The sequence below is a fragment of the Harpia harpyja genome, chromosome 6 (genome assembly GCF_026419915.1).
Source record: "Harpia harpyja isolate bHarHar1 chromosome 6, bHarHar1 primary haplotype, whole genome shotgun sequence".
NCBI lineage: Eukaryota > Metazoa > Chordata > Aves > Accipitriformes > Accipitridae > Harpia > Harpia harpyja.
The window spans coordinates 27550471-27574141 of NC_068945.1; the positions used below are offsets into that span (position 1 = coordinate 27550471).

Genomic DNA, 23671 nt, shown 5'->3' on the forward strand with positions numbered 1-23671 from the left:
CCTCCAGGCACCCCGTTTTGCTGTGATAACAGCCAGCGTGCCAGCACTCTGCTAAACATCCACTCGAAACTGCTCTGGGGGGGGACCCAGAAGTGGGGAAGGTGCTGTGGCTACCCAAAAGGAGTGGTGGGTGTTGGTGTGCCCTGAGCATCCTCCTCCCTCAGCTCGGTGGAGGCAGGAGCAGTGCAGTACGGTACATCCCCTGGGGAGGAGATGCCTTGAGAGGTCTCGGGATCCCCATTCTCATCCCCAAAACACCGCTTGCTCACCCGCCATCCTCTCTCCCTCTGGCCAGGCCAGCTCTGACTCTGCCTCTTGTGTCACGCTCCTAAGCCTGCATTCCCATCAGCTCTGCTGGTGCTGCTGAGGCCTGGTCCCTGGTATTACAGCGCTGGGTGATTCTCCTTAGTGGATGTCATGGTGTTCCCAGAAGCATGCACACACATCCCAGAAGACTGAACAACTTTGCATTAAAAAAGAAAGAAAAGCATTGCATTTCAGGTTTCAGCCTCTTGGAGAGACCAAAGAGTATCTCATCTTTAGAAACACCCCCAGAAAGTTAAAAAAAAAAAGGTAAGCTCAGGTGTCAACCATAGTGCATGTCCTGCTTTCCACCTTCCCGTGGGATTCATCTTTTCCTGCCCACTGCAGGTACCTGCACCCTGACACAGTGCTGGGGCTCTGCAGGGCTGGCCTGAGACCCCCTTCCCTGGGCACTCGGGACAGAGGGAGGCCCTGCAAACACACAGGGGTGTTGTTCTGCCTTGGGCAGACCCATGCCAGGCCAGAAAACCCAAAGAAGCAAAATTTTCTGAGCCATTTGCAAGTCTCTCCTGGAAAGGGCGAGCACATGCCCAGCAAACTGGGCTCCCCTATCTCCAGCAGCTCTCGCCCCAGCCCAGAGCGTGCTGCTGGCACGCTGCTTGCCGAGAGCCTACCTTTCTCGGAAAGCATCCCATTTCCCCATGGGGAGTATCGCTCTGAGCCAGCAGCCACTCTCCTGCCTGCAAGAGGGATGGCCAGCTCGCAACACGGCTGAGCATCCTCACCCACTTCTGCTTCTGGGAATAGCAGCGCAAAGCCCAGCATCTCAGTTTCACTCTGAGGGGTAAAACCATCTGTCCCCCAATTGAGCTGAGACACAGCTGCATGCCAGGCACAGCCTGACCTTTCTGCAGTCGGAGAGTGCTGGTTTTCCAAAGGGGAAATGGTAACTTGGTGGGGAGCTGGTCAGCATCCAGGGCCAGTCCTCGAGAGCATCCCCCGGGCAGCTGCAGCTCACCAGCTTTGGTCAGTTATTCTCTTCACTCATGTTGTCTCCTTTCAAGAAGGCTGAACCTGGCATTTTTGAGGCTGGCCTGACCCAAACAGCAGCAATGCTGTGATCCCCAAGGGTGGGTATGTGTGGGGAGGGGTTAGGTTTCCTCCAGCAGAGCTGCTCCAGCTGGCCCAGCGCCCTGGGCTTCACTGCAGAGCTGTACAGACACAGTTTGGGAATACCCTTGCTCGACTAGGGACTTATTATTAGGTTTGAAGGAGGAGGCCCTGGTTCTAGGGACAAGGTTTCATCCTCATCTTCCACTGTCGTTTTTCTCCAGGGCTAAATGACACATCCCTTTGTCCCCCATTCCTGTGTCCCAAAACATGGGGTGTGATGGCTTCCCGGCATTAGTCATCGCTCTTTGGAGAGAGAAAGTCTTTCTGCAAGCCATCTCCTTCTCATGACAGCTAGCAGCCTTATAGGCACAGCAGCCCACCTTCTAGCCTTCATCTCAAATCCCTTTATGTGCCCAAGAGGCACCACAGCTGCTCCTCCAGCATCCCATGGCCCCATGCAGTCACATCCAGACTAACCAAGTGATTACAGCGGCCTCTCCCCCCGGCCAAGGGTTTAACAACCCCATTGCATTGAATGAACCAGTCCCAGCACAGATCCTGACCTTGCTCAGGTCACAATATATGCAGGACCTGGGACTAACAGGTTTGCTTTTCTCAAAGGACAGAGTTGCCCCAAAGCGAGAACAGCTGCTGTCGGTTCCTATCCTCTTGCACCTTTGCGAATCCTTTAACAGCTTGCAGTACCTAAAGATCCTCTCGGTCCAGGCTATTGGAAGGTCACAGGGCTTCCCTGGGAACTTGAGGAGGTGTTTTTCAGGAAGCCTCAGCCTCGTGGACATTGCACAAGGCAAGAAGAGATGAAGAATGGTGTTTGGTGAGACCAGATCCCTCTAGCACAGCACCCTGCCCTGCCAGAGGGCTGCCCCAGACATCTGGAGATGAACATCAGTCCTGGGCTCTCTGCTCCTTTCTCTCTGATTCAGCTCCAGGGCTGTGCTTGGAGGGTCTGAGCAGCAAGGACAGACGCACTGGCCTCAGTGGGGCTCCTTGGAGGGTCTTACGTGGACCCAGGGTGGTCAAACTGCTCCCTTGCCCTGAGGGGTCCCTGCAGGCAAGCAGTAATCACAAGGCAGAGGGACAGGTAGCCCAGGACATGTGGCTAGGCGGCCCAGCACCAGGGTGTGGGGCTCAGCCCCATTGCCCAGCAAGAGATAGTGTTGGCACTGGTGTGACAGGTTCCCAGCACAGCCAGCCAGAGAGCAGGAGGAGATGGGAGCACAGCAGCAGCCGCAGTCCTGCATGAGCCCCCCCGTCTCCTCCCCAACCCACCGGCTGCATCACAAGGATGCTACATGGCTCAGTCTACATGGCAGTTGTAGTGAAGCTCAGTAGCGGGTGTTTTGGCCAGAGAGATTTCTGAGACGTGCCGTCTGTGGTTTCCCTGCCTGTGATGGGTTAACCCTGGCTGGATGCCAGGTGCCCACCAGAGCCGTTCTATCACTTCCCCTCCTTCTCAGCTGGACAGGGGAGAGAAAATATAACAAAGAGCTTGTGGGTCGAGATAAGGATAGGAGAGATCACTCACCAACTACCGTCACGGGCAAAACAGACTCAGTTTGGGGAAAAATTAACTTGATTTATTACAAATCAACCGGAGTAGGGTAATGAGAAATAAAACCAAATCTCAGAACACCTTCCCTCCACCCCTCCCTTCTTCCCGGGCACAACTTCACTCCCGGATTCTCTACCACCCCCCCCCCAGCGGCACAGGGGGATGGGGATGGGGTTTACGGTCAGTTCATCACACATTATTTTCTGCCGCTTCATCCTCCTCAGGGGGAGGACTCATCACACTCTTCCCCTGCTCCAGCGTGGGGTCCCACCCACGGGAGACAGTCCTCCACGAACTTCTCCAACGTGGGTCCTTCCCACGGGCTGCAGTTCTTCACGAACTGCTCCAGCATGGGTCCTTTCCACGGTGTGCAGTCCTTCAGGCACAGACTGCTCCAGCGTGGGCCCCCCACGGGGTCACAAGTCCTGCCAGAAAATCTGCTCTGTGGGCTCCTCTCTCCACAGATCCGCAGGTCCTGCCAGGAGCCTGCTCCAGCGCGGGGTTCCCACGGGGTCACAGCCTCCTTCGGGAACCCACCTGCTCCGGCGTGGGGTCCTCCACGGGCTGCAGGTGGATATCTGCTCCACCGTGGACCTCCCTGGGCTGCAGGGGGACAGCCTGCCTCACCATGGTCTTCACCACGGGCTGCAGGGGAATCTCTGCTCCAGCGCCTGGAGCATCTCCTCCCCCTCCTTCTTCACTGACCTTGGTGTCTGCAGGGTTGTTTCTCTTACATGTTCTCACTCCTCTCTCCGGCTGCCAAATACCGCCGTCCCAACTTTTTTTCCTTCTTAAAAATGTTATCACAGAGACGTTACCACTATCGCTGATTGGCTCGGCCTTGGCCGGCGGCGGGTCCGTCTTAGAGCCGGCTGGTATGGGCTCTCTTGAACACAGGGGAAGCTTCCAGCAGCTTCTTACAGAAGCCACCCCTGTAACCCCCCCCGCTACCAAAACCTTGCCACACAAAACCAATACACTGCCGTACGTGGGGTCCGTGCAGGGCTGGGGGAAGGAAGAGAGCAGATAGCCATGAAGCAATGGAGAGTTTGAAGGAAAGCCAACCGAGACACCCCGAGAAACGCAGCAAGTAATAAAACCCCAGAGAAAAACCAGTGCTCCGCACCCAGCCGGGCCCACTCCTGGAACTGCCAAAAAGGCATCCTTGGCTCAGAGGCAGGCAGTCATAAATGCAGGGAGAGACTTCACAGGGAGGGAAGGTTTTACCTGTCAAGCAAGTTCAGGAGCACCTTCGCCCACCAGCTGGGAGCGTTGAGCTCCGTGGGGAGGCGAGGCGAGGCGGGCAGTCCTCCCTCCACAGCCTTCAGCACAGCAGAAGGAGGAGGAGGAGGAGGAGGAGGAGGACAGGGGGAGCAGCAGCCCCGTGTTCTCTATGGCATCCAAGCCAAGAGACTGGCTGGGCCATTTGGAGAGGGGACCAACCCCTAGGGAAGGTGGGATGGGCGCCTGGACCGAGTGGGGTCACCTCTTATCATCGGTGGGGAGCCAGCTAGGGAAGGCTGAGTGCCTTCGCAGTTTTTGGCAGGCTGCTTGTGTTTTTGGCCACCCTCCTTGGACTCAAACCTTCATGGCTGGAGAAGCGGTCCTGTCCACTTGTAGGGCTGGCCCCCAGCAGCCCTGCCCTACCAGTCCCACTGGGTCCTTCTCCCAGCCACTGCTTTGCCTCCTGTGCCTGCTCATGGGCGCAGGTCCTCCTCCTCAACTTGCTCAGCAGGTAAAACCTTCCCTGCCCACGAAGCTGAGCTCGCACCCCCAGGGCGGTCGAATAAAGCACCATGTGGGGCAAGGCTCTGTTCTGCTCTCTGCTGTTTTTCCTTCCCTTTCCCCCAAATAAACAGACCGCCACAAAGAGAGACAAACGCCTTTGTCTCCGAAGCGGGAAGGACTGTCAGAATGGCATGTCTCCCTGTGTCTCATCAGGGGTTAGCTAAGTCCCCGAAGGCCACGGGGAGCCCTGCCATGCAGCCCAAGTCCTTGCTGACAGTGCTATTGTTAAGAAGGGGGGCATTTGGGGAGGGCTGGGGCTTTTGCCCCCTGCTTGTTCCTCTCCAGGAAAGTCACGGCTGATGCCTGCTTGCCCAGGCAGACTTCCCTCCCCAACGGCTCTTATCCTGAACAGACACCAGCTTGGCACTCATCAAGGGGTGTGCAGGGAGGCCCCTGTTTCTGGACCTCTCCATGTGCCCCTGGGCTGGCAGGCACCCCACGGGGTGCCAAAACTGAGCTCTAAAGAAGTGGCCTTCTCTTGGGGCTGCCCAGCACCAAGCTCACGCTGCTCCAACCCAACATCTGCACCCAGGAGCTCTCGGGCGGCAGAGCCAGTGAAACAAGCCCAGGATGCTCACCCTGCCTGGGCTGGGGGACACCTCGCCCAGAGCTTGGCTTAGGGCTGGGTCCTGCAAAAAGCCTGTCCCGCTTGGGGCAAGTTTACACAACAGCAGACCCTGTAGGGATATTGCTTTCCCTCTAAGGTTACCTCCTTATCATGGACTTGACCTAGGGACTACTCTCATCTCCCCATCTTCCCTTTGAATGGGAGGAGGTGCATTATATTACAGCTTGAACCTGCCTGAATAAATTCAGCCAGTGCAGGGGCTGGGAGAACCTCCCTGGTTTTCCCTGTTTGCTTCGGTGGGAATGGAAATGACACATCCCGCCTGTCACCTGCTTCTGGAGCAAATGCCCAAGGGCCTGGAGGCCGGTACCTCTCAGATGTCCATGGTTTTTGAAGCTAATCCACCCTGCACAAGAAAATTCTTAGACTGTAGGACTTAAGGCTGTGGACCTGCAGGGTGAGGGTGAACAGGCGTGAACAAGCCCTCCAGAGCCAGGGGACACCACGTGAACCATGTCAATGTGATCTCTGAAATGTTGTCACCAGCCCAGAGTCTGAAGCAGAAGGGGAAGTCAGGCAGGTTTAGTAACCCCGTTGGGTAACCATCATCAGTAGCTGGAGCCAAGGGGAAGTGATAAATGCCCGTCTGCCCAGGTAGGAGCTTCACAGGGGTCCCACTTCTGCTCCTTGATGCTTCTGTCTCATCATGCCCGCAGGTATGTGCCCAGTGCCTTCCCCCATCCTCAGGCAGTGCCTTCTGCCCTCCCCTTCTGGGCTGCACTCCCTTGCAGCCATTTACTTTGTTTTTTCCAAGAGAGAAGCTAAATGCATTAATGCCCTTCCGAGCTCTGGGGGAGTCTCTGGCATCAGCACCCCGGGGTGTAAGGGCTGAGCCTCCCACCGGCGCCGCAGCCCTTGGCCTCACGGTGTATCTGGTGAACCTGCTGTGAGCTGAACAGACAGTGCTGACCCACCCCACGATGTATGCCCCACAGACTGGCTACCTATGGGGTATATAGGGTACACCCAAAAATACCTGGCTGGCTGATGGATTTTCCCTTACATTCTGCGCTGGGAGAGAAGAGCAGGCTTCATGCTGCGAGTTTGCCACCAAATCACTGGTGCACGGATGCTGCAAGTGAATGTCCGTCCCTCTTCCCCCAGGCTCCTGCTGCGAAGAGGCTAAGCAGAAGCTGACATTATGTCTAACCAACCCCTTGTCCCATCTGTGACCCTACTCCCTACCGAAATGTCTCTCAACCAAGAGCACATGGGCCAACAATGCTTCGTAAAATCGTCAAAGTTGCCCCAAAGAAAAGCCCCCTGCCTGTGCACATAACCGGGCAGTCAGTTGGCATGTCAAGATCTGCGCCCCCAGCCAAAGTCAGGAGTTTGTCAGTACTCAGCCTCAATGTCCATTATAATGAGAGCAAGACTATGATCCCACAGAAAAAAAGCCATGTCGTTTATTCTGGTGCTAAGTGCATCAACATGCTCCCCCCCACCTTCTCTCAAGCCAGCCAGTTCTGCTGGGATGTGAGCTGGTCCTTGGCTTTCTTCCAGAAAAATTAGAAGGTCCTTTGTTTGAGAAAGGCTGAGGAGCCCAACCCTGGAGCACAGGGCAGAAGAGAGGGAGGATACGTCTGTGCCGCCAGTGCTGTGGGAGCGGGAGCTCGTGCTCCTGACGAAACAGCCTGTATTCCCATCCCACCAGCTGCTGTTGTGAACCTGCCCCAGCTCCACATCTGGAGGAGAGAACTGAGGACATCCCAAGCGTGGACCCAATCTTTTGCCATAAGGTGTGGACAGATGACACCTGGACTGGGCTGAGCGCCCAAGGCCGGCTCTTCCCAAGTGCTGCAGGCAGGCAAAGCCCAGCTTTGGTGTCGACGGGGTGCTTCAGCACCTGCGCTCTGCCCCATGGAGCAGAGGAAGCTGGAGAAGCCAGTGGTGAGGAAGAGCGAGGCCTTTAGTGGGACATCATGATGATGGATGGACGTGCTTGCTGGCAGGGGTAGAGATGGCTCTGCAAAGGGCTTCCTCAGAGAGATCCGCTTGCAAAAACTCCCGAAAGAGCGACACAGCCTCACCACAGCAGTGATATGCATGTGTGCCCACCGGCCCCAGAGGGTGCCCTTGCAAGGAGGGGGGAACCACCAGCGTTGCAAGGGATGACGCATCCCAGTGCTTTCCACTGCCTCCAAACTGCGATAGCATCGGAGAGGAGCGCCCTGCGCTTTCTATCCCCAAATAGTACGAGCCTCGAGGGAAGGGAGGGGGCCAAGCCCTGCCAAAACACCCACCCATTTCAGCAGCTGATCCCGGCAGATAACAGACAGCTTACTAGCGAGAGGGTGATGGTTCCAGCTGGCTGTAGGGTGGCAGACAGCAGCTGCCTAACAAGGCTCAGTACCGCCGAAGTGTTTGGGGAACCAAGCGAGGGATGGCACATGCTACTGAAACCCCCCGAGGGAGTTTTGGGGGTTTGGGGAGTCCCCGGTCAAGCAGTGGAGGAGAGTCCCAGGCTGCACTGGCTTTGGGGTGCCAGGAATGATGGGGAATGATGAGCTGTGCCACCCGCAGGACCCCAACGGAGGGCAGGAGCCTGTCCGCCCAAGGCAATTCTCTTTTCTCCAGCTCTTGCTGCCTGGCGGGGCCCCATTGCCCCTCAGAAAGGCCAAGTTGGCCTTTTGCCTGCCTTGGCTTCAGCTCGGCTGTGCTGATGCCTTGTGGTCCCATGTGCTTTGGAGGGTCTCCAAGCATGAAATGTGCCCCTAATGCTGGCTCGTGGGCCGGCTGCAGACAAATGCATTTGCCAAAGCAGATGCAATGGCCCACGCGGGGTACGTCTCAGTGAGAAAAACCTGACGTGCTCCAGGCTCCCTGCTGGCATCACCTCCCGAGCAGCTCTGATGCCGTTTCTGCCATGTGTGGAGACTAATATCACAGCCTACACCCTAGGTACCACTTTGCATGCACAAAAAAAAGGGTGTTCTCAGGCTCCTTTGTCATTCCTGCTAGCAAAGCCTATTCAAGGTAACCCTTTTCTTCAGGATTATCATTCCACACTGGTTTTTACACACATCACTCGCTGAAAAATGGCATGCGGCTGAGTTTCGGTCTCAAGGGTGTTCCAGGAGAACGTGCCTGTATTCCATGAACATACTTCTCCGGAGCACTGTTTCTTGGAAGAGCTGAAACCAGCATCTGAGTTACGGTAACATGTTCAAACACAGCATCCACTTACTTACAGTTTGCATATTAAGTACAGCAAACCAACCTCTGCCCAGCGTGTCTCAAAAGTCACTTTAACAGACAACAACCTGAGACAGAGAATATGCCTCAGCAGGTCGTTTCTAGGCTTGAAATAGGCTTAATAAATGGCAGGTTTCTAAGGCACTGCAAGTACACAATTTGGGTATTACAGCAGTGCAGAGCTGGCGGCTACAGTCAGTCGATAGCCTGCAGCTCTGCTGCTCCGGCACATCAGTGCCGAAACATCTGACCCTCCCGCATGGAGCTGCATTTCCTTGCCCTTGAACTCCCAGCACTAACCAGCAGCCCAGGAATATTCCTTAGCATCATATTTTAGCACAATATGCCCTTTCTCTCCTGCAGTGGTGGCACTGGACTTATGTTGCAGGCCCTCTGGAAGTCATTAGCCAACATCCAGACAAGCGATGGCAATGTTTTCCCCTCTACAGTCAGCATTTGCTGAGCTTGTAGCTCTGCTTTCGAAACATGTCATTTCTTAAAGGTTAGGTTTGAAGCCTTGCCTGCAGTGCCCGCACAGCCTGAACAATGCATGCTGCACCCCAACTCATTTTCACTTCTACCTTTTCCTTTCTTTCTATTTCTTCAACTCAATTTATTTAAAGAAAATTGGAAATTCACGCCACCGGTCAGAAGTTGATTTCCCATTTTCTTTAAATAAGAAAAATATTATCAGTTTCAAACTGCGTGGCAGAGTTGTACAATTGTACAAAGTTGCCCTAATTGTACTTTGCCTACAGGAGGACTTAACCCTTACTCCATTCACCTCCCAGCCCTCCCCGATCTGCTGTAGCCCTCTGGCTTGGCAGCGATTGCCCGACCTGCTGCAAGGCTTTTCTTAACCTGCATTTGCAGCTCTTGGAAATACTCTACGTGCAGCAACCACCCAGTCCAGGCCGCGTCATTGCGAGCAACCTCTCTGTGTCAAGACCAAGAACGTGCTTTCCTAAAGCATCAGGCTGCCCCTCCTTGATTTACCTTTGCTGTGCCCGTCCTGGGCCAAGTGCCCTTCAACTGAAATGCAAACGGCCTGAAGCCTTCCCGACCAGTCACTGCCTGGCTGGGATTAAAGATCTGCTAACTCCACTGCTCCAGCCTCGCAGTCAGGATCCTTCACACCCAAGTTAATCGAAGGCTTGGCGGTTTTTTGCTGTGTTGTCAGCATTTCTAGCCCCGTCAGGCGAGGAGTCCTCCTGCCTATCACCCAGGCGGAGGAGCTAACCCCCATCAGCGGATGGCTTCTCGCCATTCTCGCGTGCTAGAAGAGCACTCGAACGGCTTGGAACAACCATCTCCATGGGCTGACGCAGGCTGATCATGCTGCCCGTGGCTGCGACCCAGCACCCGGCTCCCTCCCGGCTGTGCCTGTCCCGCAGCCACAGGGATCCCACCCCGGCTGGCAGACGCAGAGAGCTCCCTTCCCCACCAAACGCTGCAAAGCCCACTGGCTGTGCCCGGGGAAGGTTTACACCCCAGAGGTGAGACAGAGCCCAACGAGAGCAGCCAAAGGTGCAGGGGAGGAGGTGGGGAGCATGGATTTGGGGAGCTCCCGGGGTGCGCTTTGAGGTGTGTCTAACACATCCCAGTGTCATTAGCATGAGCAGGAGTCATTCCCGCTTCCCCAAGCTGTAACTTCAGGCTCGCCCGGATCAAGCACCTTGTCCAGGTACCCTCTGATAACATTTGCAGGATTATCTTCACCACTGGGGAACATATTTCCATACTGATTTAATGAAAGCAGAGATTCTGAAGTCAGCAGGAGCCAGAGCCTCGCAGACGGCTCCTAATCCAGGAAATTGGATGTGGTTGGAAACATTTCAGCAGGCAAAGCTTGGGAAATCCTGCTGTGGCTCATTCCTGATGCGAGGCTCTGTGTCCGCGAGATAATAAATCTGAGTTTAGTGTACCTAATCCTGAATTTAAAATACCACAGCCCACATAACACAAAGTGGCTGAACAGGTACAAAGACGCTCTCCCAGTGGAAAGATGTTACAAATCACTGAAGGAGTAATTGCAGCCGAAACAGGCTTTTTCCAGCTGGAGAGCAATGTATACAGGTGGACTTTGGTCACGTAGTCCATGGGCTCTTCAGCCAGGCCCTTTCCCAGTCCTCCAAGGTCACGACTTGGGATGCCCCGTCTATCGCTGCATCCCTCACGAGCAGATTTGGGGGCAGATCTTCCCTCTTTTGCTTCAGACACTTGCCTGACTGGGCTATTTCTTTGGTGGCTGCCAAACCACCTTGGTTAGAGCCACCCAACAGCTCAGCCCAGCAGTTCAACTCAACCCCACAACTTGCAGTAGCTGGACTGCAGTCCTCAGCACGCAGGACCAGTCCGGGTATGCTGAGGTATACCAGTGCCTATCAGCTAGACCAGAAGGCAGGCCCTAAATCAAAGCGACTCGCAATGATGAAACTCACCCTTAGCAATCATGTTTCCCTCTTCGACCTAAGCTGAATTACAGCTTGGAGGTTGGGAGGGGTGGGGATGTCCATGAGGAGAGCTGGGAGCTCAAGAAACTGTGCCGTCTCAGCACGGGCTCTTTGGGCGTCGAGGAGAGTGCAGGAAGAAGGCTGAGACCCTGGGAGAAGAGCTACAACGAAGACCATGGGCAACCCTAGCTACAGATGGGAATGTCCAGTCCCTTCTGCGGGAATGATGGGTCACAGCCAGCGTCAGGGAACGAGCTCAGGCCCCAAAGGCAGCAGCAGTTCTTTGAGGACTGTCTGGGATTGCTCACCATACAAGGGCAATTTGCACTTTCCAAGGAGGAGTGAGCAGATGGGGACATTGTGCAAGGAAAGGCTAGAGAGAGGGCGGCGAGTCGCTCCCAGGAGCCGGGCTGTCTCTGAAGTGCAGGCCACAGCGGAGGTGCCCAGGGTCAGGACCTGAGTGGGATGCCTAACCCCTAGCATAGGACACGCTTGGTGTGGTCTTTGCTGTGATTTCTGGCCTTGCACACTGTCCTGGTTTCGGCTGGGATAGAGTTAATTTTCTTCCTAGTAGCTGGTATAGTGCTATGTCTTGGATTCAGTATGAGAAGAATGTTGATAACACACTGAAGTATTCAGTTGTTGCCAAGTAGTGTTTAGACTAAAAGTCAAGGACCTTTCAGCTTCTCATGCCCAGCCAGCAAGAATGCTGGAGGGGCACAAGAAGTTGGGAGGGGACACAGCCAGGGCAGCTGACCCAAACTGGCCAAAGGGGTATTCCAGATATAAACTTGGGCAAGCTGGCTGTGGGGGGGCAGATCGCTGCTCAGGAACTAACTGGGCATCAGTCCGTGAGCGGTGAGCAATTGCATTGTGCATCGCTTGTTTTGTATATTCCAATCCTTTTATTATTATTGTCATTTTATTATTGTTATTATTATCATTATTAGTTTCTTCCTTTCTGTCCTGTTAAACCGTTCTTATCTCAACCCACAAGTTTTACTTTTTTTTTCCAATTCTCTCCCCCATCCTACTGGGTGCAGGGGGAAGGAGTGAGCAGCTGCGTGGTACTTAGTTGCTGGCTGGTATTTAAACCACGACGCACACATGTGTTGGCTGTGAATTTGGTCTGCCCCTGTCATGGCAGCTGGCTCTTCTACACCCCCTTCTTCTGGCCCCGTCCTGTCCAGGGCACACAATCCCAGTTTGGAGAAAGCAGGTGCAGATGCAAACACCACCTGCCTCATCCTCACCACCAGAGACGAGGCACTGCTGAAGTAATATCCCACAGACATTCCTCCCTGCTCCACACTTGCGGATCCCTCCGGCCAAGAGTTTGGCATGGCCAAGGGCTCTGTTTGCAACAACAGCATCAGGTCCAGTCATTCCCTTCGGCTTGGGCATAGAAGATCTTTTGCCTCCCAAGGTACGATGCGGATCAGTGGCTCTCCCTCTAATACAAAGTAAGGATTTGCAATGTGAATGCAGGAGAGCTCTCCCGGTGAGGAATAGCCTGGCTGGAAGGGTGGAGGAGAAGAGCCCTATCCCACTGCTGAGTTCCCAGACAGCGGGATAAGCCCATGCCACCGAGGTCTGCTGTGATCTGTCCTCATCTTCCTCATCTCCGTCCTTCACAGATCGGATGGGCCGATAACCTGCTGGCACATCCCCTAGCTAACTGACCCGCCGCACACTGATAAGGAATGAGGTGACAGGAGGTGAGGATTGCCAGCTCTAGCCAGCCTGGCTCTGGCCTTCTCGACCCACAGTGGCTCTTCCTACACTGCATCGCTCCTCAAAATAACGGGCAAGCACCTCTGCATCTTCAGGGTGGTGGAGCGGGTGTCAGTGCGGCTGGGGACACCATCCCTGTCTGGTGTGCCGTCGGGGTGAGCAGGGACCTTCCCTCGCCTGAATTCAGCCATACCTTGTGAGGACACTGATCCTGGAGATTTAGACTTTGTCACCTCATCGTGGTGGCTCTAACCCAGAGGTGGGAAGGGAGACATGGCATTGTACTGATGGAGGTAGCCCGTGGCCTGCCGGCAATGGGACACCCCATGGCCCCCGTGCCTGTGGTATTAGCCTGTCGGGTTAATGCTATTAAATTCAAGGCTCCTTGAAAGCCAGCAGAGACACTTGGACTTCCATCAGACAAACTCAGGCTGCCCAAGGTACACTTAAGTGTAAAGGCTGAATTTGCTTCATGTGAACAGCCCTTCCAGAGTCTCCTCTGGGATGGTATCCCCTGCCTCATTATCACCTGTTATCCATGAGCTGGTCTCTAATCTTCCAGCAGCATTTGGAGGAAGGTCCCTGGACAGGCAGGACTCAAGGAGCTGGTGGCTGCTAAGGCTGGCTTACAGTGCCCAGCTGCCAGAAACGCTGCAGGAAACACAGAACCTACCCCTGACCTTTCAAATGGCCTCCACCATCTCCAGCTCTAAGTGAGAAAATAGCTACACCTTTCCCTTCCCCGTCCAACATTTCTTGCAAGGGAACAGTCCTTCCTAGTCCAGCCCCTGCAACCTGCTAGACCATGGCTCCAGCAGCAGCTCATCTCCTTGGAGAGACGTCTGGGTTCCTTTGCAGGGGTTCGGTCTCACGAAATCTTAGATTTGAAAGGAATTGATTTAACTAAACACACATCAAGAGCAGAGGGAAGCTGGCTCTACTCACTTTTTCTCCTGCTGGTACGGAGCACTTCTTGTCCCTCACCCTATGGAAGGGATCAGGCTCAAAGGCTGAACCCTGAGGCAGGTTTCCAGAGGAGGAAAGAAGGAGCAAGCATGTCAGAGCAGAGAAGCCCACTTTGGCCTTTACTCCAGCCCACTTGTGTCGTGGGGTGATCAGCGACCTGGCCGAAGGCTGGAACCTTTCCATGCCCCCCTCACCCCTGGCTCCAGCAGGCAGGAGGGTCTCCCTGCTACCTCTGCTGGCATCGATGGCACCAACTGGAAACACCCAGGGGTGACAGCCTCTGGGGTTGTGCTTGATGGGGATAAGAGGGATGGGGACTATCACGTTCTCGAGAGATGGAGAACTGATGGGCCTCACAGAAAGAGAAGAAAAAAGTGTTTCAGTGAGTTTCAGTTCTGGGCCTCCTAAGGAAATCACAGAGCGTCTTGTGATTTAGAGACAAATACGCAAGACAAGGAGAGCTTTAAGCCACAGGCTTGGCCCGCTGCCTGAATTTTTTCCCTCCTCTTTCAGTGTAATTACAGTTGAGCCACGTAGTAATTGGGTAACTTTTTCCAAATAAATCCTTTCACCCAGAGTGAATCATCCTTGCCACAAACAGAACGTGGAGACAGATAAAAGACATATAGATCCTATGGCTTATTGTGATAGAGCGTTTTGCCCCCATCCCCTTGTTCCTCAGCCCCCCAGGTGTGTCCAGGGTAGGTGCAAGAGCCAGGCACTGAGTTTTCCTGGATAATTCCTCCCCACCCCTCCAAGACAGCTTCCTCCCGGCTTGCTGTGCCCTACAACCAAAATGAACTGCATGGTTTTGAGGGCGTTTAGGGGTTCTGCAGAATAAGGACTATTTTCCCTCCTTTCGGTCCTGTACCTACAAGAGCGGCTGGTAAGGACTGGGTCAGAAGCTGGGCAGCCTCTGGGGACGGCAAGGCTTGATAGTGCAGCTGGGTGACCCTGGATCCAGCTTCAGTCCTCTGCTCCTGGGGTTTCACCTCGCCCACAAAGGGTTTCTAAGGTACGGTGTGCCCTCAGTGATATTTCTTCTGCTCCTGATTTAGCCAGAGCTGAAAAGTCCAGCCCTCCTCCCAGACCCTTCCCGCCAAGTCTCAATCCATCCGACCATTTTCCGTGTGGGATAAAAGCCTTGGATAGTAAAACACTCATTGTAAAACTATTTTCCATTGGCTTTACGACCACACACGGCTGGATCTCCTCCTGGAGCGGCCGGCAGCCTGCTTGGATGGGTCGGGTTTAGCATCCTGGAGAGGAGCCTGGGTGAGGGTGGGAGGAGGTATCTGCCTGATAGGTCCTCCCTCCCCCCAAAATCAACCCCTCCCACCCTTTCCTCGGTCTGATTGGCAGGCGGGGTGGAGAAGGGCTGGGACAACTCAGCTCTCCATCTATTTAAAGGCAAGGGTGGGGCTCCTATCAGCTACTTGCCTGGGACCGTTCCTTGGTGGAGAGGAGCATTAGCCTGGAGAGCAGCACCATGTCTTGCGTGAGTAGAGAAAGGGATGGGGCAGCTTTGCTGGAGGTGATGCTTCATGGAGCAGGGACTGGGGGGAATGCATTGGCTTGGCGTGAGGGTGCTTGCACTATTCTTCTCCATCTGCTCGTCAGCCCTTGCGTCAGAGGGTCTGCTAGAGCTGGGTGCCTGCTGCTGGGGAGGAAGGATCCCTGCTGCATCCATTACAGAGGGGGAGCTGCTATTTCTTGTTCTGGCAGGAGCGTTTGTTTTTTTTTTTTCCCCTGCAGGATCCCTTTGGGGGGGTACGGGGCGGCGGGGGGGTCCTTGCTGCATTGGCTCCCGAGCTGGGGTAACCTGTTTTACAGCAGCTCTGCTCTGGGGAAGCAGCTGCGGTAATGTTTATTGCTCTCTGAATGTCTCTTCTGGGCTGCCTTGCTGCTTGCTTCCTGGCTGAAGTTTTCATGAGTCACTGAATCGTTTTCTCCCTCTCTCGTAAGGAAATGTGCTATACAGAAGTGTCCTTCTGTGAGTGTCAAGGATAGCTGGGGAGACGCTTGTGTCAGAAGAGTGATTGCACTTCTTTGATTAATTTATCTTTCGTTAGGCTGAGGGTGATTAATCAGGGAGTGTCCCAACCACAGGCTTATTTATTAAAGTGGGGTGGGGGAAAGATTCTTAGTATTCTTGGGGTCTTGCCTCTGCTGTGATAAAAAATGAGTACATATGGGTTTAGTTCTAGAGAGAAAGTGGGGAAAGGTGTGTACATGGAGCAGGAGAATGCTCTTGCAAAGGCTGAGCCTACAAGAAAAACAACCAAGCCCTTAGGAGCTGGGGAGCAAAGTGTCTGAGCCCCCAGACCTGGGTGAGGCTTGAATTTCAAATCCAAGCCAGGAGAAGGGAGTGGAGGTTCCATCCCTGCACAGCCAAGCTTGTGTGGGACGATATGAGACCCAGAAGGCCCACAGGTATGTTCGGGACAGGGTGGGTGCGATGGGAGCTTGCAGGTATTTACGTTTCACTGCTGTGAAATACAGATATGTTGATGAGAGCAGCAGGAGAAAGGTTGCGAAACTGGGCACATGTCCCATGTGACTGGAGTAATTTCTCTGGGATGTCCCTGGTGCAATGCCCTGGGGGAAGGGAGCTTCCCTATCTCTCCAGCTATCCAAAGCGATGCACTGTCTTGCAAGGAGAGCTGCCAAGTCAGAGCAAGCGAGCCAGCAGGGACTGAGCTAATGTCTCTGCTTCCATGTTCCCCAGGGACCAGTATGCACCAATCTGGGTCTCAAGCCTGGCCAGCGCCTCACCGTCAAGGGGAAAATTGCACCAAGTGCCAAGAGGTAAGCTGTGCTGTGCTGCTGAGGCACCACACTGAGTTGTCTTCTGCTGGTAGGGGACAGAAAGAATCCCTCCCTTGAATGGGAGAGGAGCAGCTTTGGAAGGAGTTAACGTCAGCAGCGCTTCCCCGTGAGTCACTACCTAACGCACATTGCAGACACGTAGGACTGCCAAGGGGCTAAGCCGAAGCAGATGTGACGCTCCAGCTGTGTGCACTGGCAGTGACCACATCCTCTCTAGTGCAGGGTAAAGGAAATGAAAGCTGTGTCTATGCTGAGATTTGGGTTGAGACCGGCCCCACAGCTACATCCTCTTCCCTGCATGAATATGGGCAGGAGGAGATTATGGCCCAAGCAGCTGGGAGGTCTTGGGTTGCTCTGGCTCCATGGATGCTCTGAGCCACAGCTCCAGCTGATGGTGCAAATGGAAAGGCCGCATGTTGCAGCAGCGGCTCTTAGGGTGTTGAAGTTTGCTTTTACGCAGTGGAGATGCCTCTCCTGCTGGCAGGGAAGGAAGGAGGGAAGCTGGTGGGCTTAAGTGGAAATGTACTCTTAAATGTGCAGGGATCAGGGTGGCTGGGGTCCCCAGGGAAGCCTCAGCAGCCCCTGGCCCTTGTGCAGGTCTGCGGCCGGTGGGGGCTCTTGGTGGGTAAGGTGGAGCCCGTAGCTGCTGTACCAGCACTAGCGGTGTTCCAGGAAACATGTCCCAGCTCTTCCCAGTGCCTTTGAAGTTTGATAGCGTGGGAGTGAAGCCTCCTGGGCTTTCTCTTGCCAAATAATATGCTTCCTCTCTACTCATCTGGGTAAGAGGCCTGGAGGCAAGGTGGACACTGGGCTAGGAAGCTGCTTCCTCCCACTGCCATTGCAGATGCTTTGGGACAGCTAATGACATGGTAATTATTTCAGCTGCCTGCAGGGTGGGGAGAAGGCAGTGGCTGTCAGGCAGGATGCAGCACCAGCTAACTGTTTGGGACTGAAAGGAAATCCGTGGAAAGCAACTGACTCCTTGGGAGCTGGTCTGGGTGCAGGATAACTCCCTGCTCACGGCTCTAAGTGCTGAACCTTTCTCTTGTTAAAAGCTTTGTGGAAATTAAGTGGTGTGTCTCCCAGGGATGGCACTGTGGGACCTATCACCCCAGCAGAGGAGAGTACCCCTTACTGATGCAGCACTGTCTTTTTAGGGAAGCTGTGCAGTTTAGCAAAGGGTTTCTCTTTGGTTACCCTCAGCTGGGCTTGGAGCAAAAGACCCAGAGATGTTCATGGTAATGAGCAACATGCTACCATAGTATTGATGTCTTCTTTCTCTGCAGCTTTGTTATGAATCTGGGGAAGGATGCTTCCAACCTCGGGCTTCACTTCAACCCCCGTTTTGATGCTCACGGTGATGTGAACACCATCGTGTGCAACTCGAAGAAGGTGGAAGAGTGGGGTGCAGAGCACAGGGAGACTGTCTTCCCTTTCCAGAAGGGGAGTCCAGTAGAGGTGAGGCCTGGGATGCACTCTTGGTATGTGCCCTGGCAAAGGGAAGGTGTTTGGCACAGGGCACCCAATTGCAGGGGCTGTCTCTACGGGAGGTGGCTGGCTTCTCCTGCTCAGCCAGTGCCACCACCCAGGGCTCTGAGCAGTGATGGATGGTGGGGATCAAACACGCAAGCTCCATCTAGCTCAAAAGGATGTTACTATTGAACTGAGCAGGGAATAGGCATCTCTTGGGAGGCTAGAATAACACTCCTGCTGTTGAAGAGCAGGTTGTGCTGCTGAGCGTGTTCACCCTGCAAAGTGAAGGGTGGCACAGCAATGCTGTGGAGGGGAAAGGCTCGAGGGTATCTTGGCAGAAACTTTCTCTGACTTTTCCATTTGTCTTGCAGATCACTTTCATCGTCAACCAAAATGACCTGACAGTCCACCTGCCAGGCCACCAGTTCACGTTCCCTAACCGGCTTGGTCTCTCTGTCTTTGACTACTTTGATACACAAGGGGACTTCACACTCCAGTCCATCAGCTGGGAATAACTTCCTCCAGCACTTCCATCTCAAAGATGCAGAAAAAGCAATTAATAAATAAGAGGTTTGGTCTACCCAGTCTCAGAATCTAATCTGTTTCATACTGCCAAGTCCACATGGGTTGGTCACCTTGCTGGAGGGGTGGGGGGAGGAGAGTAGCCAACTTTGCTTAAGTACCATATGTGGGTGGGATTGTACCAGCCTTGGCCCTTAAAGTCATGGATGGAGAGGAGGGTGAGTGTCAAAAGGCTGGGAAGGCAGGAGGTAAAAAGCCCAAGGAGAGTCTCAGGAGGAAACACTGGGGCTAGATGTGACTAGAGGGGAGAGTGGAAGGGTCCCTTAGGCAAAGTCACCTACTCTTGAGGTCTAGACTGACACCCTGCCCTGCCTGAGTAAAATGGGTTGATTAAATCTATTTCTCCCTGAACCAAGCATTCCCAGCTGACCTCAGACAGCCTTGAGTTGCTGTGCTAGGTAAACCTAGTGGGGCATGGGGTGAGGGGGGAGTCCTTAATTGTGCTAGCTTTGGCCTGTGCCCCTCTGTAGAGGCTGGTCCTACTCATGACACAGCTCTCCTACGTTGTCTTGGGACCTCTTGCTGCTGCATGGGGACAGCAGTAGAAAAGGATGCCTTGCTGGGTGTGGTGGAGCATGCAGTGGGCTCCTCATCCAAATCCTTTCTTCCAGTAGCTGCAGAAGCACAAATACTGTTGAGCCATAGCTCATGTGGCACGCTCCAGCAGCCTGGAGTGGTCTGGTTTTATTCTGCCCCATGTGCCTCGCCTGGTCCATCCACAGCTAGGGGAAGTAGCAATGCCCAGCTGGGGTGTGGGATGCTAAGGATGTGTCCGCTATGTGTTTTTTTTACTCCTTCACTCGTATTAGCCCAAACAAGCCTGAGCACTTTTCAGTCTAAACCACGGCTAGCCTCTGAGGAGTCTGGAGATGATGAGGCATGTTTGATGTTACAGCATAGTTCTCACTGGGCTGTGGGTTGTTACCCAAGGTGTCAGCTGGCTACTAATGCTAATTCTGCAGCAATGACTACTGCTGTTGGGCAGGCTGTGCCTGGTGGGCATAGGAAAGGTGGGAGCTGCCCTTTCCACAGTGCACAGTAGTTACCAGGTAGGCCTGGGATGGAAGGACCCAATCTTTGGGTCCTTGCTTCCAGGCTTGGCCATGAGCAATGTGAAACACAAACAATCTGATGTCCTGCAAGGATTCCCTGCAGGCCTGGCTGGGCTGATTCCTCCCATTAAGCAGTTGCAGAGCAGCTGGAACACGGGAACTTGCTCCTGTGGTAGCAGCACCTCCTGTTCTTGCTCCATAATTCATGAGGCTCTGCCAGGTCCTGTGTCTCAGGCGCTCATGCAGAAGGAGGCTTGGCTGCTAGGAATTGGGGGGCTGAGGAGGAAGAAAGACGAGTTGGAGACAAGGGCTCAAGGTGGGCTTTTGAGCTGGAAGGCAGGAACACTTGGGGCATACAAGCAACTTGAGGCTCTGCAGCTGGATCTCTCTTGAAGCCCTGTGTTGCCCAAAGCCAGTCTGCTCTGGATGCTCGCCTGCTCTTTAGGGATACATCTATAATAGTAAACACGACATCTAACATTGCCACCCTGTGCATAGGCATGGCTGGGGGACAGCATAGCTTGGGGACTCCTCCCATGGGGTGATATTGATAAGGCCATCCTTTTGGGGGATGAGAAGAGAATTTAGCTGTATGAAAGTGAGCCATGCTAGGCTAGATGGCCTCAAGGTGAGAGACCTGGCCCAGTTTAGGCAGTGGTGTTGACACAGTCTGGCAGACTGGGCTACATTTGGTAGGCCAGGGAGTTGGGGATTTCCTCAGCCACAGCAGGGACATGGTGCTGGTGAAGGCCCCCTCCCTGAGCTGTGATGATGGGCACATAGTGGAGGTCTCTCCTGGCAGCTGCCTCTGCTGGGCTGATCTTGAAAGCTGAGCAAATGTGCTGACCTCCCCAAGCTGTACTTCAGGGCAATCTCACAATGTCTCTTAACCATGCTTGGGAGTCTTTTTTTAGAAAGACTCTTCAAAGATTTCTTTTGTGGAGGGTGGGGGAAGAAAGATGAGTGTGAGCTTTACCACAAGAGGATGAACCTCATTCAGATCTCCTGCTAGCGTGGCTGCTTCTTGAAGTAAGTGAGTGACTCACTGGTCCTGTGAAATCTGTGACTCACTGTTACCCTGACTTTATTATGGCTTGGCCCATTGCTAGCAAGGAGGTGAGGGGTGGCGAGGGTTCCCCAGCTGTATAATTTACACATATCGAGGCCGGCTGCTCCCTTCCACCTACTCCCCAGCCTTGTGCAAGGCAGAGGCTGGCATGTGAGGGCTGAAGGACCTGAGGATGGAGTCAGGATCCCTGGGACAAGCGTCCTCCCCCAACCTGAGGAGGGTTAGCAGCCTTGCAAAGGGCATGAAGGAGAAGGCACTGCAACAACAACGGAAGACGCTGGACGACAGCATGGAAGGTGATGCACTTTTATTTCTCAACTCGACCCCAGCCAAAAGCTGGGAGATATTCCCAACCTGGGGGCACTGCTCACCCCTCGCTTTTTCCCACAGACCCCAACAACTCCCCAGAAGCCAGGGGGACGCCGGGGTCTCCCACCGGGCCACCCACAGCCTGCCGGGAGGGTGCCGGGGGCCGCGCCGTGCCCATCCCGCTGGGGTTGGGGCGCCGGCGGTAGCTGCCGGCAAGCAGGGTGTAGAGGAAGGGGTTGACGCAGCTATTGCCGTAGGCCAGGCAGGTAACGCCAAAGTTGAGGTAAGCTTGGGCGGCGGGTCCGATGCCCAGCCCCTCGCCCCGGTACAGCCCGGCCAGCTGCCAGGCCCAGAAGGGGAGGAAGCAAGCCCAATAGGCCACCACGATGGTGGAGATTCTGGAGAAAAGCCGCCGGGTGGGGGCCCGGCCAGCCGGCGGCAGCCCCAGACCCCAAGCGGAGGACCGGTATGCCTGGGCCAAGCGGGTGTAGACGACCCCCAGCACCACGCCGGGTGCCAGGACGCTGGTGGTGAAAAGCACCGTGAGATAGAGCCGGAAGGCCGCCGGCGTCCAGGTGGGGATGCAGAGACGCTTGTGGGGGCCGTCCTCCTCCCGCAGCTGGGTCATCACCATCATGGGGGCCGTAAGCAGGAGCGAGAGGAGCCAGAGGACGGCGCTGGCCAGCTTGCGGTAAGCGTTGGTGGCCCGCCTGGCCCGCAGGGGCCTGGCCACCGCCCAGTACCTCTCCAGGCTCATGGCCGTCAGGAGGAAGATGCTGGCATGCATGGTGAGGAGGTCCAGGCTGAGCAAAAGCCTGCAGCCCACGTCGCCGAAGAACCAGTCGTGGGCGAAGTAGGTGCAGACCACGAAGGGGATGGTGGAGAGGTACAGGAGGTCAGCCAGGGCAAGGTTGATCACGTAGACCCCCAAGGAGCCTGCCGAGTGGCCCGCCACCCTGCCGGAGGCCACCACCACCGTGTAGATGTTCCCCACCATCCCAGTGAGGCACATGGCCAGCAGCACGGCGCCCAGCGGCCCCGTGACGGGGCTGTCCCCTCCCAGGACACTACTGTCGTCACCCCCACCGCTGCTTTCCTCCAAGAAGCTGCCAGCCTCAAGCTCCTCTCCAGGCCTTGCGCTGACGAAGGAAGGGTCATAAGACATCGTTGGGTAGGGTAAGCAAGGGCAAGTCAGGCTGTCAGAGACCTGTTCCTTCCCCCCCCTCGCTGTGTGGGGCACACCTAGCCTTAACAGGAAAGCAGCCGAGGGAAGGGAAAATGGAAAGAGTTCATCAGGCATAGGTACTCCAAAGAAGTCTATTTCTCACCTCCAGGCACCCAGTCCATTTTGCTGATCTTGTCCATCATCACAACCTCTGTCTGGTGGTTTCCCTTAACCATCAAAGGGCTGAGAAAGGGACACTGCCCTCCCCTTCAAGACCAATAGGTGCAAAATAACCTCTGCCAGCCAGGAGGAAATGTCTCTGCTCTTCACCGGCTCCTCATTTGTTGCTTCTCCAGCATTCACTGGGCCCAGGGAAACCAGCAGACTTGGTGGACAAGTGGATTTCTCCTCCTGAGTCTGTGTCCTCTCAGCTCAGACAGACTCTGGAGAGGTGGGCTCTGCCCCCCTGAACCAACCCCTGAGTAGTCGCCTTGCCCACTGCACGGAGGAATGTGTCTGACTCACAGCTTCACACACCGGTGCGAATGCAGTCCCAGTTCATACTGGGCTTTTAGCCACTAGCTGAGGAGCCCTACTGGCTCTCCTCTCTTGCAGACACGCTCTTTCTTCCCCCATGTCTTCCTGCACCTTCCTCCTGCTCCCTCTTCCTTCTTGTTCTTGTTTCCCTTTCTTTTTCCCATTTCCCCTTGCACAGTTGTCCTCATTTGAGAGAGGAGACGACTGAAAGACAAGACTCCCTAATGTGGCAAGGCAGGAAAAAGCATCACGCTGTGGCTTTAGAAGGGAAACAAGGGCCAGCCCTGAAAGTGCAATAGGCAGGGAGCTGCCACGCTGCTCTCCTCGGCCCTTAGCCAAGCCGGGCTGAGAGGGTCTGTCCCCCACTCCTTTCCAAGGACACCAGGGCCCCTTGAGGCATAGACAATGGATGTAGCCCCCAGTTTGCAAGCAAACCCATCAGATGGTAGGACATCTCACATTTTCTATGACCTGGGCCTCTTCCACCCTTGTCCCCTGGTCAGCAGCAAGCTCCTAGACACTCAAAGGGCTGGATATTTTAGAGCCACTCTTTCCTCCCTCTCCCCAAAGACCATCCTCCTTCTTTAAGCTTTCCCCCTCCCTCCCTCGAACCCCCAGGACCTGCTGCCTCACCTCAGAGCAAGGGAGCAAAAGCCTGTTAAGCAGGCACCATTGCCTTCTAGCGGGGCATCACTGCATGACACCTATGTCCCCACACTTCTGCACCCAACGCTACCTTAATCTTTCATCTCCCACATCCCAGGCTCATGGGTCTCAGGGAACCGACACGGTAGGACAGAATTTGCAGAGCAGAGACACATGTGCCATTACTAAATGTGCTCTGCTGGTAGTTCACGGGGGTTTTCAGGCCACTCCAGCCACGCTTTTTTGCATCGTCAGTATATTAGCTTCGTTGCAGCTGAGTCAAAAGCCTCCACTCA

At 54.7% G+C, this 23671-nt stretch overlaps 2 protein-coding genes across 2 annotated transcripts; one reads left to right on the forward strand and one right to left on the reverse strand.

Annotated features, from left to right (window-relative positions):
• Positions 1 to 15098: 15098 nt before the first annotated feature.
• On the forward strand, positions 15099 to 18596 carry LGALS1 (galectin 1). The gene is made up of 4 exons (XM_052790750.1): positions 15099 to 15212; positions 16443 to 16522; positions 17830 to 18001; positions 18388 to 18596. The coding sequence occupies exons 1-4, from the start codon at positions 15204 to 15206 to the stop codon at positions 18529 to 18531; spliced, it is 405 nt and encodes a 134-aa protein (XP_052646710.1). The 5' UTR covers positions 15099 to 15203; the 3' UTR covers positions 18532 to 18596.
• A 2434-nt stretch (positions 18597 to 21030) lies between these two features.
• LOC128143317 (urotensin-2 receptor-like) lies at positions 21031 to 23668 on the reverse strand. Its single transcript, XM_052790417.1, has one exon. It carries the CDS (start codon positions 22326 to 22328, stop codon positions 21087 to 21089), a length of 1242 nt encoding a protein of 413 aa, XP_052646377.1. The 5' UTR covers positions 22329 to 23668; the 3' UTR covers positions 21031 to 21086.
• Positions 23669 to 23671: the final 3 nt, after the last annotated feature.